We start from the raw sequence: 20,002 nt of genomic DNA on the forward strand, positions 1-20,002 counted from the left end.
GAAAACTTTGTTCTGAGCTTACTGTGATACCTGGCTTCTATATTTCTCTATAAGGAGTGTACTGAAAATAAATAGCGGTAGTCAGTCTCTCTGTTATAACTTTATCTTTCGAAGGAAACCCAGGCTTAAGTGCCCGACCGAATTTTGACTTGACCACATCAAACCTGAACAGATTTTTGTAATGCGTGTCGTGAGCTTCTGCATTCCCGAGCTAATTGAATGTAAAGGGTCACGCAGAATTCTAGTATTTGCTGGTGAACCTGCACAGACAATAATAATTACTACATTGAAGCTTGTTTTCTGTGCAGTTGAAGCGCAAGAGCATACCCTTGGTTTTGTTTAGGATAGGTCTGGATTAATGCTGGTTTACAATTATTACTCGCAGGGCATTATCATTTCAGATCTATGCATCTACTTTTAAGGTACGCCAATTGCTGTAATTAATTAAAGTGCTGCAGATGCTGCTGGTTAAGCCAATTTAAAGAACAGAGCGTGAATTTCCAGTTATGTGAGCTAGATAATGATAATGCCTTAACGTGGTAGTCGCTCTTGTGAGCCAATTACGGCTCTAGATAGCTGAAGCAGGTCCGTGGCTCACTCTCTGCCTTCGCCTGTTCTGAGAATACACGGCTCCTTTTTATGCCTTTTACTGCTGAGTAATCTTAGTTTTCCTCCCTGGTTGTGGGGTGGTCCAACTGACAGCTTTTACTCTTAATAAGCTTAGAGGTAATAATCCAAGTCCTGCAGGTCACATGTACAAATATGCCTTTTAGTTTCATTTTTTCCTGCTCTAGTTTTGCCAAAGCATCAGGCTCCCTGTAATATTATACGAGTGCCATTCCTAACTCCCTGGGACTGAAGCATTACTTTCTGATAATCGATGAATGCAGGAGTCGTGTAAGTGTCTTTACATAACAATAATTACAAGATTAAGTCTGCTTATGTTTGTCTTGCTTTTTTTTTAAATTTGCTTTTATTGTGGAATATTTTTAAGTATGTATGGGTCAAATATTAAGCAAATTAACATTGAGATTTTTTTTGGTTCCATAAGTTAGGTTAACTTCACAGCCAATAAGTAAAGAAAGTATTTTCCTTAGAGATAGTCTGTATTTATTAATTTATTCTTGTATTTGTTTTAGATGGCAATGTGATATGTTAATAAATAAACCATTAGCAACGTCTTTGCTTTTTGTACACATGTGAACTTGTTTCTAGGAGAGCTTTAGAAATGTTGAGAGTTCTTCTGCCTGTAACACTCCAGGAACATTCCTGATGCAGCTGGAATGTTGAGAATAACATCTTTTAAGAGAATGTATAAAAATGGATTATCTGAAATTGATACTTTCTTTGTAACACTTATTTTTGTGAATTATAATTTGCGCAAGTCTAATAATATTTTGTGTAGATATTCTAGATAAATGGGAAGCTGAATAATCCGCGACATACTTGGTGTTTGACTTGCCAGTGCCCAATTTCAAGTTTCAGGCTTACATTAGGGAGACTCCATGACATGGAATATTTCTGTATTTTTGGAGTCAGCGATATGGTTGTGTCAGGTATATATGAGTCGGGCTAATATTGTATGAATAACTTCAGGAGTGGCAGCCCCTCAGCACCGTGGAGTGGCTGAACCGTAAGAAAATGAGTGCAGCCGAATTCATATGCAAAATGGGGAGAGAGTGGAATTTTCCTAGAATCGGAGCAGAGGGAACAGGTTTTCATCCTGGATCTGTAAAACGTAAAGCCTTCAAGGTCGGTGAGTGCTCCGAGAGCCCGGTGTAGATGCATGGAGAAGGGGCCCAGGACAGAAACAGGGGAACATTGTTTTGTAGTAGTTGAAGCTTGGGCCCAGGCAGCGAAGGAGGAGGTAATTGGCTGCAGAGGAGAAAGAATCCATAATTTCTGAGAGGGAGTGGAAGAGAACAGAGTGCACTACTTAGCTGTCTCTGGCCTCATTCCAGAGAGTGGAAATCAAGACAAGAAAGCGCATGTGAGCATTTATCGCTTTGTCCTTTTGTGTGCTCTTATGTGACCTGAAGCAAAGGAAAAAAAACCCACCTTTTTGGGGAAAAAAAAATAAAATCTTTGTTTTACTTCAGCCATCCCCTATCTAAGGACAGGGAGCTGAATACACACAGTCTGGAATAGGAAGACTAAATACCCATAAAATACTGGGGAGCCTGAAAATGCACCCACATGGGTGGTTTCTGGCTCCTTCCTGTGCTCCCCGCTTCATGCTGCTGCCCCTTCCACGCACCGACACTGGTGCTCACCTGGCCTTTGGAGAGCTCATTCTTCTCCTTGACCCCACCAAAAACGTGGTAGGTTGTTGATTTGGGTTTTTTTCATGGGTGAGTTTTCTGCTGGTTTAGTCAGAGGAAGTGGGTTGTCAAAAAAGAGCCAGCGAAGTGCCAGGCAGGAGCGTGTGGCTGGAAAAGTGGAATGGAAGCAGGAGATGAGTTAGGACTCAGATACCACCTAATCGGGTAGGACTTGTGATCTCGTATGTCTGCTCTGGATGACGAAGTTGGGGAGAAATGGGTGTTTCTGGGAGCCCTCGTCTTCTCGTGCCCTGCAGGAGCTCACACCTTGCACCACAGCACGGCTGCTCCATCCAGATGGGCCTGATGCCTTCACTGGACCTTTCTTGTCCTCCTGTCTGCCGCATATCGTCGCTGGAGGGACCTTCCTCCACATGGGGCTTGGGCACTTCAAACAGCTGCCAGCTAACAACCACGTCCCTTAACGAGGAGCAGAGGCCCGCTGCTTGGAGACCATGTAGCCTGCTTGGATCAAACCAAGCTTTCCATCTTCTCCTGTCCTGCTGTTCTCTCATCCAGTGCTGTGGTATTTCAGGGGCACCGCAAGACATCATGTTCTGTGTGGAGCACTAGCCATCTTTACCAGACTCCACTTGCTTCAAGTTTCATAGAATTGCAGAATGGTTTGGGTTGGAAGGGACCTTAAAGATCATCTCGTTCCACCCCCCTGCCATGGGCAGGGACACCTCCCACCAGACCAGGCTGCTCAAAGCCCCATCCAGCCTGGCCTTGAACACCTCCAGGGATGGGGCAGCCACAGCTTTTCTGGGCAACCTGGGCCAGTGTCTCACCACCCTCACAGGAAAGAATTTCGTCCTAATATCTAATTTAAATCTCCCCTCTTTCAGTTTAAAACCATCACCCCTTATCCTATGGCTCCACTCCCTGATCCAGAGTCCCTCCCCATCTTTCCTGTAGCCCCTTTAGGGACTGGAAGGGGCTCTAAGGTCTCCCCAGAGCCTTCTCTTCTCCAGGCTGTTTCCCTTGGTTTTGGCTGTTTCCTGCCTCACATTATGTTGGACTCTTTCTCCCTGGTAGTAAGATGAAACCCCCGAGCTCATGCTTTGTTTTTGGTGATGTTTAAGAAAGACACTTCATAGATTTACTTTTGTGACAGAGATGGTAGTGGAGGTTTTATAAGGTGCGATAACATCAGTCTTTGTTGGAAGTTTAGAAAAGAATGAGACCGCGTTGCCTCCGTGAGATTTGTGGCTTAGAAGTCATTGTGGCCAGACCTCCTTCTAACCTAGTAAGAGCTGCACTTGCTGCTAGGTAGTTACTCTAAAAATAAATCCCCTCTTGCAAAATTATGCATAATAGTGTGTGTGTGTAAACCCAGAGATAGAATCTCCTGTTTTATAAGGGCTAATAATTTGTTCCCAGACTTAACAAGGTGCTTAATCGCATGGCTTTCTTTAACTTGATTTAATTACAAGTAGATCATATGCTTGAAGTCAGGCATGCGCTTAAACACCTTCCTGAACTGCAGTGCATCCTTTTTGGTGTCGCCATATTGCTGTTTAATGGACGTGGAGGATTTATGGGCCTTATAGACAAGCTTTTATGCATGTGTTATCCTGTGATAGCTGGAGTCAGCAACACCAGATCAGGGCCAAACTGTTGGTTACAACTGGCTATAAGTTTCCATAAGGCTTTGCCATTTTCATTATCTTTTTCATGTAATAGGAGAATAATCCTGTAATTATGACTTGCTGCCTGTCCTATTTAGTTTTACAGTCCTTTTTTTGGATACATTTTATAATGCAAGTTATGTGCCTTGAAGGGAAATGTTTAAAAAAATTGAATTGTGAGGCAGAATTTGAAAACTCCTTTTTATTATATTAAATATGCAATAATTATTGCTGATTAAGACCAACAGATTGCCTTGGGACATAAAGCTCTTACTGCCCAGTACTTGGTGAGAAGGAAAAAAAAGTGATGTATCAAGTTTTTTGCAATTAAAAATCTGGAAAAACTTGTTTAAGAAAATGTTAGCCCAAGAACATGCATCTTTTGTCAGTCTAATATGCAGCCCTGAACGCAACTCTTTTTATCAACGGTACAGTGTTTCATATTTAATCAACATAAAATGAAGTGCTTCCCTCACATGAATGTAACACAGATCAAGTCTCAGCCAAAGCAAATAAAAGAATGAATGCTTTGTTAATCATCCATAACTAATTTGTGCATACACAGAAAAAATGAAATCTGTTTTTGACAAGAGCTTTTTCATAGAAGCAGGAAGGGAGAATTGAACATGTAATGTGCATTAGTAATAGTGAATAGCAATGGGGAGATCGGAGATGTTTGCCTGGGACGACTTCTATTTCTTGATAGTAGCAGCATTTAACAGAAACCGAAGATAAGAGAAGGGAGGGTGTTTTAAGTTGTTTGCCAAAATATAGTAAGACAAACCTGTGCTGAAGCAGACATGGATGGGTTCTTGTATGCCTTGCCATATATTCAGAGGTATTGCAGGGAACTGCCACATATCTCTGTGACAAACTTGGCTAATAGATAATACACAGTGAAGAAAATGTTAAATGCATTGCTTCTTTGCACAGGCAATATGATTGTGTTGCTCTAGTGACAGTGTGGTTATGGTTGACGGAGCAGCTTCATTACAAGCCCCTGTTTTCAGGCTATTGCAGCTTTAAAAAAAAATAAATAAAAATCACCCATTGGACTGAATTTTTTTTATGCTTCTCAGCCTTGAGGTGAATTTCGCTTTAAGTGCAAAGTTAGAAGAAATCCATTTAGCTATTTCCCTGATTGAAACACATTTGGAGGGATAGATGGGCTTTTAAAAAGTTGAGGTTTATGTTTATCGCAGAGCTGCATTTTGGAATCCTTTGTGTTTGTCCTTGCTGTTAAAGTGTAGATTATGTTGTTTATAAATATATATATACATATATAAAAAAAAAATAAGTAACTGCACCTGCACCATACCCTGTTCTCGCTTTTGTGTGTGCATAGGGTGTGACAGCTGAGATGTCGTACATGCGTGAGCATGCCCCTATTCTAGCTTCACACAGATCTTAATTTTCAGCTACCTCCCTTTTACCCTAGTTACATACCTACCCTTTGCCCCCTGCTTCTTCCTGCATATGTCAGATTCAAATCCCACATCAGCGGTACGGCATTGGCTAGATCCATTGATTCTGTATGTTTTTTTTCCTTCCTTTGCTCCGTAGAGGGGAGTGCTGCATGCAGGAACCATCACTTGCAAACCACGCTGCTCTCAGATAACTGCCTGGAGTAGATTTGCATATTAAAGTTGTCACGCGGAGTTCTTGTCCCTGATAGCGAGCTGCAGGTTCGGATGAAAGGAATAGTAATAAAGTGGCATGGGCAAGAGAACTGTATGTTTGTATGAAGACACTTTCTTGAAGAGCCAACTCTTCCAGAGTGAATTTTGTGATTGGTATCACAGCCAGAGAAGTTGGTGGTCTTACAGCCTGTCCTCCAGGGAAATACAGTGAGAGGGAAGGAGGAGCACCAGCAGGTCCAATAACTTCTCTGTCATTTGGGGGGACTCTTCAAACTGTGTTATATCCTCTTGGGATTACGTATTTTGGTTTTGGCACATGCTTAAAGTGAAGTTGTGAGCAAGAGAGAGGATAATAAAAAAAGCACAATCATGAATTTAATGATGGAGATACATTGGTGCTCCAATAATGACTGAGATGTTCACTTTGAGTAACATCATGCTGGGTTTTTTTTTGAAGTGGCCGTTTAGCCTAAACCTAAGATGTTACCAATATGATGGATAATTTGACCCAAGGGCTCTGGTTCTGACAAGGAGAACGGTGACTGTGTGAGCATCACTGCTCAGCACACAGCCATAGGACATTACAGACCCTACATCCCTTCCGTCTGTGCTTTTCAAGCAAATGTCCAACTTTCAATACAGAAACAATATGACATGAGTCATAGTATCTTCACTTGACACTGTTAAAAGCTTTTCTGGGTCATAAGCCTTGCAAATTTTATGTCATTTAATATCATGCATTCACTCTGTGGAAGTTATCCTCAGATAGTAACAACTGGTTGATGACACACTGGTATTTTACAAAACTCGTTTGAACAGGTTTTATCTGTGCTACATAATTAAGTCTAGACAATGTTATACGCCATCTTAAAATACAATATTTTCTGTAAAGGTGAAAGAAAGTATATAAGGTTGCTGGAGCGGTTAATCTTTTGACCTTGTTTCTTCTTTAATGAGCGTTACCTCAAACTTGCTTCCTTGTTGGAGATTACAAAGGAGCTGAATAATGTGGTTACATTTGTGAGTCTGTTTAAATAATCCGGAGTTAATTCTGGGGTCTGTATCATGTGTGTCTTCCTGCACGGCATTTGTTTCCTCAGGAGAAGGCTCGCAGGTAGGCACGGCCTGATGTACGGAACTATAGACTTCTCAATGACTGTTCTTAATATTATATTGAACTCGCCTTAAACATTCACTGCTGAGCTTGTGGTATTATTTCAAACCCACCTTTTTAATGTCAAAGATTCTGGGTCTTTGTCTTGAAGTGACAGCGAGAGAGTGAGCAGTTTCAGAGCTCAGAATGGAAAGTGAAGAGAAGCTGTAAGCAATAGGAGGGTTGTTCACATGTGAAACCTACAATTAATAGGTAACTAGTTTACCCACTTTTTAAAAACCATTTCTTTTTCCGCTGAAGATTGTCTTCTGTCAGGGGACACTAACTGGACATCTGTCTTGTGTCATGACTTGAAGGTTCGGTAGCACCGTTCATGGGATGCCCCTGCACAGAGCAGGCGAGCAATAGAGTGAATCTTAACAGTGGAGACTTCCTGCCAGGAAAAATAGAGCTAACGTGCCAGGCACTGGTGGGTGAGCTTCAATCCGGATTTTGTACCAGGTATTGCCTATTATTTAAAAACAAAACCCAGAAAACAACCTGTGAGTCCCTTTAGTCAATACATGGAAAAATGTGGAGTTATGAGTTGCTGAGCAGTAAATAAAGTCAGGGGTATTGGGTCAGGTCCACTGCCCTCCCCTTGGAAGGAGGAGGTCTCGCATAATAGGTGTATCTTGCTCCACTTTCAGCTAAAAACTTAGGAACCAACTTAGTCATCTGCTGTTTCTCCCCTTCTAGCATTAGGTAAACTATCTGTATTTCTTCTTTGTTTCGAAGCTACCTCTCCAGAAATGCTATACAGTTATACAATGAACCCTTCAAAAGTAGGGAGGAAAATAACTCCGACCTGGGGGAATACTGTTTGGAAGTGCCCCAGCCGAAGCAGGGTGCGGGAGTTGCTCTCGGAGGCGGACGGCACACTGTGAAGGATCCGGCTCAGCGGCACACAGCTCACAGAAAAGGAAAGGCTGTTATTTTCTGCCAAACTGCCAGCCCTGCGTGCACACCTTTCCTCACCTGCCATCTATCAGCAGCAGCTCAAGCCCAGACTTCTTTAAATCTGCTCCTTTGAGAGCAAAGGTTTGAGGATTTGAACAGCCAGTTGGTAATAACAAGTTTCTCTGCCAACTTCAGGCGAGCCTCCGTGAGCTTGTGTCCTGCATCCATAGCAAAATTAAAATTCTGTATGGGAGTTACAGTAGGACTTAAGCTTACAGTGGTTGCTGGCTAAAAATGATTTAATCTCAATGATTTTTGCTGACTACTGATTTCTGTTGCGCAGACATGCAGATAGCTGCCCCCGTGTACCTTAGCAGGCCCAGGGGAGATAGTCACGTAGCTGGGGGCCAGGAAAGGAAACACACAGTTCCTACCACACAATGGTCCCAACAGGAGAGAGCAAATGGCTGCGAAAGGGAAGCAGAGTATCGGGCACTATTAGGGCATTGGTGAAGCTCAGCAGGCTGGCACCTGGGTGTTGCAGGACAGGATGTGATTTTTTTTGTCGCTGGTAAGTGATACGGGATAACGAAGGGCTCCTGAGTGGTGCAACACAAGTCTATCTCTGCACACACCAGCAAAGGCATATTCATGTACTTTACAAAACTACAGTAAAGCTTACACGGAGCATAAGGACAGACAGTTTAGCAGGTGAGCGAAGGCATATAACAGTACATTTAAACCTGCCGTTAATGGAAAAAGGGAAACTTGCGCAGCCCCTCTAGAGGAAGCGAACTGAAAGAGCAGGGAGGAAAACGGCTACAAATTCTAGAGCAAATGCTTCTCATCACATCCTCCTGTGGGAGAGTGTTCAGGAAGCCTTCCCTTTTACTAAATAGTCCAAAGGAGAAAGCAAGGAAGTCTTTTTAAATGGGCACGTAAAGCAGTCCTCCACTTCCTTCGCAAGGGTGAGTATTTCAGCATTCAGTAGTTCTCTGATACTTATTAAAATTGTCCAGCTTACCTGTAAACTTTTTCCTACTGCCCTTGGTAAGCATCAAGCCACTTTAGAAGTGGACACCTGTCTCGTACATGTGGTCTATTTGATAAATCAACTAAAACTTTAGTCGTGAACAGTTTTTGCCATCCATCCAGTAGTTGTCTACGGAGCTTAGTAGTATTTTTGTTAGCCAAACAGGACCTCCCAGTTTTCTTGGTGATACTTTGCATAGTGTAGATGAATTACCTCAATTTATGAGCTATCATTTCACTTTCTAAGCTTCCTACCTGATGTTAATCTTTGGAGATTTCCAGAGTCTGTGAATGCAAAGGATTAATCTGGGAAGAGGAACGGCCTGTTGTTACCCACAGCAGGTTGCGTGAGCGCACCCACGGGTATGGTCTTGGTCAGAAAGGATCATTGAGTCCATACCTCAGCCTCTCGGGGTGCTAGCCAAATCACATGCGGCTGTCCTAAAAGCAGGCCATGAGAAGACAGTAGCTGTAGGATGATATCGTATTTTCTTTTTGCTTACTGAAGGTATTGTCTCTGCTGGTGCTGAGTAAGAAATGGTGTGTTCCACTTCCAGTATAATGGTTCATCAATCTGTATGTGCTATAAAAACCATCATATTGGTGTTTTGGAAGTGGGCTTTTAGCCTAAAGCTCTGAGGTATTACCAATATGATAAATAATTTGACCCAATGGTCACTTTCTCAGCATCACAAATAAATAAATATATATTCAAAAATAAAATCAAGTGTAGCTGTTTCAACATTTATATATTTTTAATTTCTTTCCCAGCCCTCATGTCTAGGGCTCAGACTTTTCTGCTATGTGCAGAATTTCTTAAACATTAAATTCTCCATTCAAATGCTTCCTAATTCTTAATAATGTTCTGGATACCTTGAACCATTATTTGCTTTTAAACAAGTTTTCAGCACAGATCGTGCTGCCTGCATTCGGTCCTCCAAATCTCCCATCCGACTGTCTAAATTATTTTAACTGACATAGTTTCTAATTTACTCTCTCCAGTTGAGAGAGCTCCCTGTAGCTTGTCTATTTTAGCATTTAATTGCTGTATACTCTCACAAATTAAATTCTGTAGTGATCCATTTTGCTCTGCTGGTGAAGCAGTGATCTTTTCATCTAAGGAAGATGGCACTTGCGGCTCGGGCGGTGGGGCTGGCACCCAGCGGCGGGAGCGGGGTGACTCTCCCATCTCCTCTCGTGGGGTGGCCGGAGGGGCGGCGGAGGCCGTGCCAGAGGACACCTTTCCTTCAAAACATTCTCCATTTAATTACAAAGCAAAAGGCAAGCGAAAGCCTCAAAACTTACTCCTCTCATTGCGTTTTTACAGCTAGAAAAATTGCTTTGTCTAATTATTTTATGCCCAAGAGTGAAGCAGAATGCTTTTCTTTAAAACCTGCATATCTTTGTGGGCTATTTAGCATTTGTTTTTGTAAAACATGAAAAGGAAGCCTCTAAAAATATTACGCTGTACATCTTCCTTTTCTGGGTGAAAGACAGTAAAAAATCTTTGTTTCTTTTCACAAAATAACAATATCCAATTAGGAAACTTGTTGTCTTCCCCAGTTAGATCTTTTTTGCATAATGTTTGTACAGCGCTTAAACATCAATTAATGTATTTCTATTAAAGAGGGACCATTTAGTATCTAAATAATTAAGAAGCGCAGTACTTTTGGATCTAGTTTCTGATGAATGGCAATATTTTCCCATGTTTTCTCAATGTGTGGGTATCGGAAGGAGGGCAGATGAGTCTTGGGGACTGATGACTGCGGTGCAGCAGTGGAAGGGCTGCATAGGCAAGCTGAGACCAGGTGTGGAGAGGTAAAATAATACATTCCGTTCTTTTCTGCCGAGGGACTCTTTCCCCAGCCCAAACAACCCAGAGGAACTTGCCCCCGTGAACAAAACCTGGCCAGTATTTTGATTGTGTGTAACTCTAGGAGTGTGAAGCCAGTTTAACAGAAAATACAAAGCTGTTTCTTACTTATTTGCACTTCTTATATTAACCTTGAAGAAGGCTTACCAGGCAGTTGGTAATTACAGGACACAAGGTCATTAAAATTATATTTTTAGGGAAAGAAGGCTGCATGAAATTTGCGTTATTGCTTTATTTGGGTCTGCTTTAAATGAAGAGTCCGAGTTCAAACCTTTCATATGGAGCTGGTAATTGTTTTACTAGCTTCATTCGGAAGAGAGTTGGGCACTGTTTGACAGCGTGACGTGACTGTCTGTCATCTGTGATCATCATCTTCTGCGTAAAAATGGGCTGTTTGTTTTCAATGTGTGGTACAGATTATCTGGTCTTAATTCCTTTGTCAGAGTGTTTTAGTCCTATTTGCCGTGAAAGGTCTGCTTTAGTGGGGAAAGATGGGAATGCTTCCTAGAAATGAGTAGTGGTTCATAGCATTGCTTCACATTCTTCTTGGAGAAGGATGTCTGGCTGCGTGGATCCTTTACGCTGGGCAGATCTTTATGTCAGGGTGGCACTTACTATATAGTAACTTTTGGCTACTGACACTGCTTGGAGTCATGAATGCTGTGGATCAGAATGATGCAGGGTTGCATTGTTGGAAAGACAGAAATTGGTGTGATAACTGAGTCTGGTCCTGTAGCTGTGACAGTAGATGCAGCTTCGTTGGCTTCATTTGAATTTAAAATAGAAAATTTTCCCTTTTCTACCCCCAAAATTTGTACTATGATGGTAGTTTGAGGGCTTGTGGAAGTAACTTAAAATGCTGTAGAGGGATAGTGTTGGGGACTGCTCCTTGAGAACCCAACCATAGCTACTTAGATCCCTGTTTGCAACGTATGTCTGTGTACGGACTATATTTTCTGTCTTCGTCAGAGCTGAGTGCAAGGTGCTCCCGTGCAGCGAGAGCTCATCCCAGCCTGGCCCTGTGCTACTTGCAGCTATGTGGCTTCCGATTGACTTGATTTTGTCTCTCTTTGGAGTAGGTTCAGTTGACTTGTGTGCTGCATTCACATAGCCCTGCTAGCTCCTAAACCACACGTCCTGATGCCACATGGAAGGCCAGAAGTTGGTTGGAAACAGCCACATCAGTAATGGCACCAGTGGATTGCACCTCTGCTGGTATCTCGGATGAAAACGTTTTTAAATTCTGTACAAACACATACAGTGTGCTTAGAAATTAGGAACTGTCTGAATTCATTATTGCTTACATTCTTCTGTACTAAAAAGGAATACAACTTTGATCGATTTACGTAGTATTGCTTGCTTTACATATTTCTTTGTCTGAATTCAGAAATCAAAGTACTCCAGGGTTTTAGGAAGTTTTTCTGGTTTCTGTATTAATTTTTGGAGTGCTAGCTTTGAGCTCTTCTTCTTACTCCAGACTTCTACTATTTTGCTAGGTTTCCTAAAGTACCAGGATACACAAGTATCAGCTGCCCAGTCAGCATAGAGCAGAGCCAGCCACACACCACATCCCGCTGCTTCCCCAGCTGATACAGCTTGGTGTAGTGCACAGATAGGGTTATTTCACCCCAAATAGGGTATACGCTGGAGGCATTTCAGGGACTGTAATGATAGGACACAGGGTAACGGCCTCAAACTGAAAGAGGGGAGATTTAGATTAGCTATTAGGAAGAAATTCTTCACTGTCGAGCTGGTTGAGGCAGTGGAACAGCTTGCCCAGAGAAGCTGTGGCTGCCCCATCCCTGGAGGTGTTCAAGGCCAGGCTGGATGGGGCTTTGAGCAGCCTGGTCTGGCGGGAGGTGTCCCTGCCCAGGTCAGGGGGTTGGAACTAGGTGATTTTTAAGGTCCCTTCCAACTCCAACCATTCTTTGGCTAAGGGGAGTAGGAAGAGGACAGTGTCGAGGGGGATGAAGCTGCTCATGAGGGAAAGGCATAAAAGCGTAGAATACAAAAGCAAAAATTCCCCAACACAGGAGAGTATTCTGGAGAAGTATTGCTCTGTATTCATGTGTGGTTTGTACTCTTTAAGTAAATTATAATGATCACTTTGTAAATAATATACAGGTTTCTCAGAGACTTTGGTCGACCCGACACAGCCATTATTCTGTTGTGCAAGAAGACAGGCTTCAATAATTTCTGCTAATGTACCAACTAGTTCTTTTAAAATGTTTATTGGTGATTTCTAAAAGAATTCATGTCTTTTCTGGTATGCCGCTTCTCTTGCCAGAGCTATATGGTAGCAAACATGAAACAACAAAAGATTGTTAACCAGTATTCCACATGTTATCTTACGAACCAAATAGTGCTTATTCTCAAACACTGGGACATAACCTAGTGGAAGTTGTATTTTGCCAGTGTTGTAGGTTATCTTCTATCTTTCTGTGGTATTCAAAATATCATAGTTGATTTTATTTGCATAATGCATTGCCTTTAGTAAGAAGTACTAAAGAGTTTCCAAATTACTGGTTTTTTTTACAGAATTAATTCTGTCTTGATAGTTAAGTGTTGTATTTTGTCCACCCCTCTTTATTATCGCATGGATCGTTTCCCTCTGGCGATTTCGAAATTAAGTTTTCCATCCACCCTGTCACAAAATGTGATGTGGCAACTCCAGCAGCCCCATATATGTAAAATACCTGGAGGGATAATTGAGCCTTATGCATTTAAACTTTGATTATATAGTTAAAGATCAGAAAAATTGAACAGTTAAAATATTCGCATTGTGATTCTTGCTTTACCTTCCACAAAACTCCATGTGCTCATATGAGACACGAGTAACAACACATCAGACTTCAACATTAAATGGGTGTTATTTATTTAGTACCTTACCAAATCTGTTTGAAATAACTCATTCCAGCCTACTGCTGAGCTGTTCCTGTATACCCTACTCATAGCCATTTCTCTTGGATTATTTTGTCTCCACTGATTTAAAAATTATTTATTCCTCTGCAAGAAAATTTCTCTGTGGTTCTGGGGAAACTCAGATTGTATTATATGAAGCATGTAGGGTTTTTTTGAAGAAAATGTTACAACCTTTGTGAGAAGTGGTTGTTAGCATGTTCTGACATTTAAAGACAATTTTTTAGAAGTTGTGTGTCAGAGTAGAAAACATAATCCATTGTGAAATCAGTCATGGACCTAAGCACCTTGAGAATATCCTTTTCAGGGGCAAAAAAAAAGTGTTCCCCCCCTCCACTTATATAGCTAAAACCACGTAAGGCCAAGTATATAAAGCTTAAAAGAAGAAAACATTGCAACACTTCTAACATGCTTAATTTTCTGGGGAAGTAAGAGGATGTACTTAAACTCGCATGTTGAGGAAAATACAGCTTGAAAGATCAGGGACTGTCTGGTTTTGGTTGGTTTGGTTTTTGGTTTGGGTTGTTTTTTTTTTTTTAAATATGATAAATTTACAAATTTGTATTTTTATAGGCAATTGGAACCTGAAAGCTCAAATTCTGTCTCTGGCCCACCAAAAGATTATGAAAATATTTTTTTTTTTTTTCTCAGAAAGAATGAACTTGATTGCCAAATATGTCGTTGTCTTCACAGCCCCTCAGGATATTCAGTGCTAAGAGAATCTTCTTGCAGATGGCAGTTTCTCCCCTTTCTGCTGGCACGCAGCTGCCTGCATTCTTGTCTCCCTCCTGCTCTACACCAGGTAACCTCAGCAGGTTTCACAGAGAATTCCTGCTCGTGATCTTCACTGGGAGAACTTCACCTCTTCCTGATTCAAGTCTTATTCGTGCTCTGATCCAGACAATCTGGAGCTGCAAATGGCAAGATGATCATTTATACAATAAAGAGATATTAAGTGAAAATGTAATTCCACATCATTCTAAAATTCTCCTGCCTTGATGTCTGTGTCTAGCTTTTTGGATGCTTGCAAGTTTAATGCTCTGTCCTTTCTCTTTGCTTCAGGTTCACCATTGGGTCGGCTTTGCTTTTTTGCTTTGACTTTTTTAGTAAAATCTCCTTGATAAAGACAACATGCATCTCGGTTATGTTATCAGATAAGATGGTGTGTTTGTAACAAGAGAAAGTAGCTCTGCCCCAAACAGACCTTCTGTGTCTTGCAGTCACCGAACCATAGTGTTCCCTGTGATACCTCACAGGGACCCCGTGGGAGGTCTCTGTGTTGCTCTCATAGCACAGGTGTAAGAGGTGAGCCAGCGCTGGGAAAGGTGTTGGTAGCTACACAAGGAGATAATCTTGGTCTTTGTTAAATTGGGGATGTTTACAGCTGCTTGGTAAATGGTTTTCGTAGCCAAACTGAGAAGAGTACATCGGAATACAGGCACGGTGTGGCTGATCAGAGGTTCATCCAGAAGGCTGCAAGCGAGCACCCATGTTCATGATTTGTTCCCTACACCTGTTTCTCACAGCGTGTAGAAACATCTGATCTTTTTTTGGATGTTTTCATTGATGAGGGGGGGCGAGGACAAGACAACAGACATGTGTCTTCTTTAAAAAGGAAAAAAAAAAGGTGGTTTTTTTTTTTTTTTAAAGGAAAACCTAATTGCATAATTTGGGATTCGTGAACAAATGAAGAGTCTTTCCACATATTCAAGCTATATTGCGAACTATCGTTTCAGTAAGAATAACACTGATAAAATAATACAGATTTTAAAACCAGCTAGGATATAATTGGCTTTTGTCTGCCGCCATAAACTCATCCCAAACGATTCAGAGTCCAGTCCAAAGTGTGGCAAACGTTTGCTAGTCATTAGGACCATGGGTGGAATGGCTAGGACCACTTAGCCCATGGGTGGAATGTTTCCCTTTGGCCTGACTGCACGTGATGGCATATTCGAGTTAGAATCGTAGAACCATCAGACAGCCTAGGCTGGAAGGGACCTGGAAAGATCATCTGGTCCAACCTTTTGTGGGAAAGGGAGCCTAGATGAGATTATCCAGCACCCTGTCCAGTAGCATCTTGAAAACCTCCTGCGATGGGGACTCTATCCCTGGGGAGGTCGTTCCAGTCATTGATTGTTCTTGCTGTAAAAAATGTCTTTCTTATATTGACATGAAACCTCTCCCAGTCCAACTTGTCTTCTCCACACGGCTCCAAGTTACTTTGTAATTTCCGGTTGCTCCTTTTCTGTTTGGCAGAAAAGCACATGCACCAGAACTGGCTAGTAGTTTTTACCATGCCCCTTGCATAAATATTTGCACACTGCATTACACATGCCGGTTTTGTCTAAAGATACTTAAAACTAGAAGAGGTTTGAGCAAACTTTCTTTCTCTTCACCCTGACCACCATTTTTCCACAATAGTATGCATATTGAAAATTTAGCTTTATGAAACAAGTTGTGATTAAGACTCAAACTGTGTTTTATGTACAGTTACCTGGAGAAAATGCAAAAAAGAAGTGCCATGTCTTTCATGTCACTTTCTGAACAGGCACCACGGTAAATCTTGCGTTCGGTATAATGAGTTGTAATGTTTAGTTATTCTAAAGGTACGGTACAATAACAGATTATTGTTGTTCATATCTGTGTAATAATTGAAACTCCCTGATCATACTTTCAATTTTACACATTGTCAGAACCTTGGACCTTAATCTCGCTCTTTGATTGACAGTCGCGGCCGGGGAAAGAGCACTCGTATTGTTTGTGATAGTCGCATCTGCTCAACTTGATTCAGTTGAGAGTATTTGCATATTCTTAAGTATTTCTTCTGAGAGGGCCTAAATCCTTCTCAAGTGTTTGATGCATTTTTGAAATTCATTCATAAGGTATCTACATGCACTAATAGTTCTGTATAATATTGCTGTGCATAATCTGACAGATAAGACTAGTTTTTTTAAACAGGGTATTCTTTGGGGATGACATGTTACATTCTGACTTATTCTACTGGGCGGAAATGTCAAGTGCTTTAAAAAAGGATGCTTGAATGTTTTGATTGAATTAGTATTCTTTATTCAACACAAATTGTCGACTGCAGTAAAATGTAGTCTTATTGTGAGTACAATTTTCAAAAGAGTTAACAGCAGGGATTTTTTGTTTTATTTTTGTTACTGGAGCTTTATTACATATAATTGTTCCTTTGCTGCTGATGCTAATATTGGATGGAACAAGAGAGTAGATTCTTAGATGCGTTTGAGAATAATTTGTCTGAATTGTTAAACTGTGAGCAACACCTTTATCTTGAAATACAACTTAGGCTTTTGAAATATACCTTAGACTTTTATCTTTCTCTTACCTTGCCCTTTTTTTTTTTTCCTTGCAAAATTTTTGTCAATGTTTTTGGAAGCATTGTCAACCTTAATTTCAGAAACCAGTCACTCCTGATAGTATATGTACAACATTGGTGAGAAGTACCATTGCTTTGAAAAATATCCAGGCATGATATTTGGGCATTGAACACAGATAGCAGTTCAAAATATTAATTTGATGGTCTCATACCATTACCTAAAGAAATGTATGCATAACTGAAACTTGTGTGTTCCATGGGTTGGAAGTCCTAGTCCATGACTATCCACGTTTGGACAAAAATAGTCCAGTTTTGTATCAGAAGGAACAGAGATATATTCCTGCTTGCTTAAATGGATGTGTGCTGTGGATGCTACTACAAAGCTCAAGCCCTTAAAGACCTAGTTTCTCATATGGAAGACCGCTAATCACAATGAATAACCTTTTTTTTCATTGCACTAAGGGTTCAAAGAGCCACCGTTAGTGGCTGACCTAGTTTAAGAAATGTGTTTCTGTCTCTAGGAAGGACCATAGCAATGCCTGCTGCCTGTGTACTTGAAAAAAGAATGATGCAGACTTAATAAGTGATTTTTTATTTTATGCACACACAGGTTTTAGTGTAGCAGCGCCATTTACGTTCGTTTTGGTTTTCCTTTGCTTTCAGGAATCTCCTTCTGGACGCAGAAAAGCGCTTGCCACCAGCAGCATCAACATGAAGCAATATGCAAGCCCCATGCCTACGCAGACTGATGTCAAGTTAAAATTCAAGCCTTTGTCTAAGAAAGTGGTATCTGCCACACTACAGTTCTCTTTATCTTGTATTTTCCTGAGGGAAGGAAAAGCCACGTAAGTTGATGGTTGTTTTTTTTAACCAGATAGCCTGCTTTGTGCTGCTTTTCAAAGAATTCTTTGGATAAAGAGCTCTTTCTGTATAGAATGGCAGAATTTGAGAGTATCCTTCAGCATACCTATCATTCCTGCCATACTTAGTTTCTTAGTTGAGTACAAGTCGTTTCTTACTCTGATTTTAGTCTTGTGTTCTTCAGAGACAAACGTCTTGTCTTCTGCCATTACAGACATTTTAAATAACAGCAACTTGAAATCAGCAGGAGCGTACATTTGTGTGTTCATCCAACAATACCCTTAGCAGACTGCAAGGGAAATGTGGGAAGGAGAACTTATTTCTATTTTGCCTGTTTCTATTTCCCAAAGAATGAAAGAAGGACAGAGCCAGTGGCAAGGTGGGAAAGGGTGGAGTCAGAAGTAAGGTTTTGGGTTAAACATAAGTACATCCTGTGAAGAGTCAGCTTGGGCACTGATTACTTCTCCCCTTACTCACCTTGTTCAGACCCTTGTTTCTACAGCCTTTGGAGGTCATAATATACAGGCTATTTTTGCAGCTCCTATAACCTCTCCTGTAATTTCTGTCAGGTTCAAGATATCAGGTGTTTATAACTTCATGTGGCTGGAGGATGGGTCGTTTGTCACCCATCCTGTTTTGCTTTTCCTTTCTGTTTCTAGAATACAGGAATGTGAGACTCATAGAACCATTTAGGCTGGAAGGAACCTTTAAGACCATCAAATCCAACCGTTAACCTAGCACTGCAAAGGACTAAACCATGTCCCTCAGCACCACATCTACATGTTTTTTGAATACCTCCAGGGATGGTGACTCAATCACTTCTCTGGGCAGCCTGTTCCAATTCTTGGTAACCCTTTTGGTGAAGAAATTTTTTCTAATATCCATCCTAAATCTCCCCTGGCACAATTTGAGGCTGTTTTCTCTTGTCCTGTTACCTGTTACTTGGGAGAAGAGACCGACCCCCACCTGGCTACAGCCTCCTTTCAGGTAGCTGTAGAGAGCGATAAGGTCTCCCCTCAGCCTCCTTTTCTCCAGGCTGAACAACCCCAGCTCCCTCAGCCGCTTCTCATAAGACTTGTGCTCCAGACCCCTCACCAGCTTCATCTTTCTGACTTCTTGATAGTTACTTATTTTATATTTATTATTATTACTACTTTTTATATTATAGAAGTACTTAGTTGTCCTATGTAACTGTGGGTTCTGTAGCGCTGATTACGCTGAACGCACAAAGTAGCAAATGATTGCCTGAAAGAACTTCTGATTTTAACATGTTAAATCATTTAATTTAATCCCATACTGTAAGCGCTTTTGTGTTTCTGTGCAAATTTGAGGCATGATTAGTATGTCATTTTTATTCCTATAAGTAGTACCTTTAAAATAATTGTATAGTTTTCTTGGCATCGTTAGGCACAAAATCTGCGCATCTCATTTTATCATGACCAGCTTCAAAGAAGATGGAGTAATTCAGGTTGAAAGGAACCTGTAGAGGTAGATTGTCCAGCCTCTGGCTTAAAACAGTCAGCTGTGTGATCAGACCAATTTACTCTGGGCTTTATCCCACTGGGGCTTCAAAACCCCCAAGAATGGAGAATACACAACCTCTCTGGGCAACCCATCCCCCTGCTTGTTGGTGACTGTTCCAACTTTTTTCCTCACATCAGATCAGAACCTCTCCAGTTTCAGTCTGTGTTCGCTGTCTGTCATCCTCCTGCCTTGCACCACTGTCTACTCAGCAACATCCTCAATAGGTGGTGTCAGGCTGCTGCTAAAAAAAAATTTGATTAATCCCAATAAACCTATTGAAATGGTTTTAAAAGAGAAGAGGTAAGGCTGGTGTTGCTTCAAGAATGACATCGTGTACTTCAAAGTCTTGGGTTTTTTATGAAACAAATGTAGAATATCAGTTTCTCTGAACCTTTGCCTGCTGTCATTTTTTCATCAAACATATATTTGATATGAAAGGTACAGTTATGTAAAAGATATATATAGGTGAGATACAATCAAACAAGAATTGAAATTGGCCATTGATATGTAATGCTTTTTTGTCTTGTTAATGAATTCAGATATTTAGAAAAGGGGTTTTAATTTCTGTAACAGCGTCAGGAGTGCTGAATGAATGTAGTGATAGGTGTCACATGCAGCGTACGGACAGTAGTTCTGACCAAGCATTTTCAGTTCAACCAAAGGAGACCAGATAAGTGTTTACTAGCATTTCTGGACTGGTTTAAAATTTTGAGAAGCAATTGTTAAATTGACTCTTAATGTACGGCAGGACTGGTTTTACCCTTCAGAATTTTGTTAATAGAAAACTTTCCCTTTAGAAATTAATATA

General features: G+C 41.0%; 1 protein-coding gene across 20 annotated transcripts in view; it reads left to right on the forward strand.

The window, feature by feature from the left end:
• Nucleotides 1-20,002, forward strand: part of EHBP1 (EH domain binding protein 1) — a 229,740-nt gene that overhangs the window by 72,278 nt on the left and 137,460 nt on the right. For all 20 annotated transcript variants that reach the window (XM_074579200.1, XM_074579202.1, XM_074579203.1 and 17 more), the window contains exon 6: nt 17,473-17,654. In XM_074579200.1, the coding sequence (XP_074435301.1) occupies nt 17,473-17,654 (182 nt within the window). The remainder of the gene's footprint in view (nt 1-17,472; nt 17,655-20,002) is intronic.

This window comes from Larus michahellis, chromosome 3 (genome assembly GCF_964199755.1).
Source record: "Larus michahellis chromosome 3, bLarMic1.1, whole genome shotgun sequence".
In the NCBI taxonomy this organism is placed as follows: Eukaryota; Metazoa; Chordata; class Aves; order Charadriiformes; family Laridae; genus Larus; species Larus michahellis.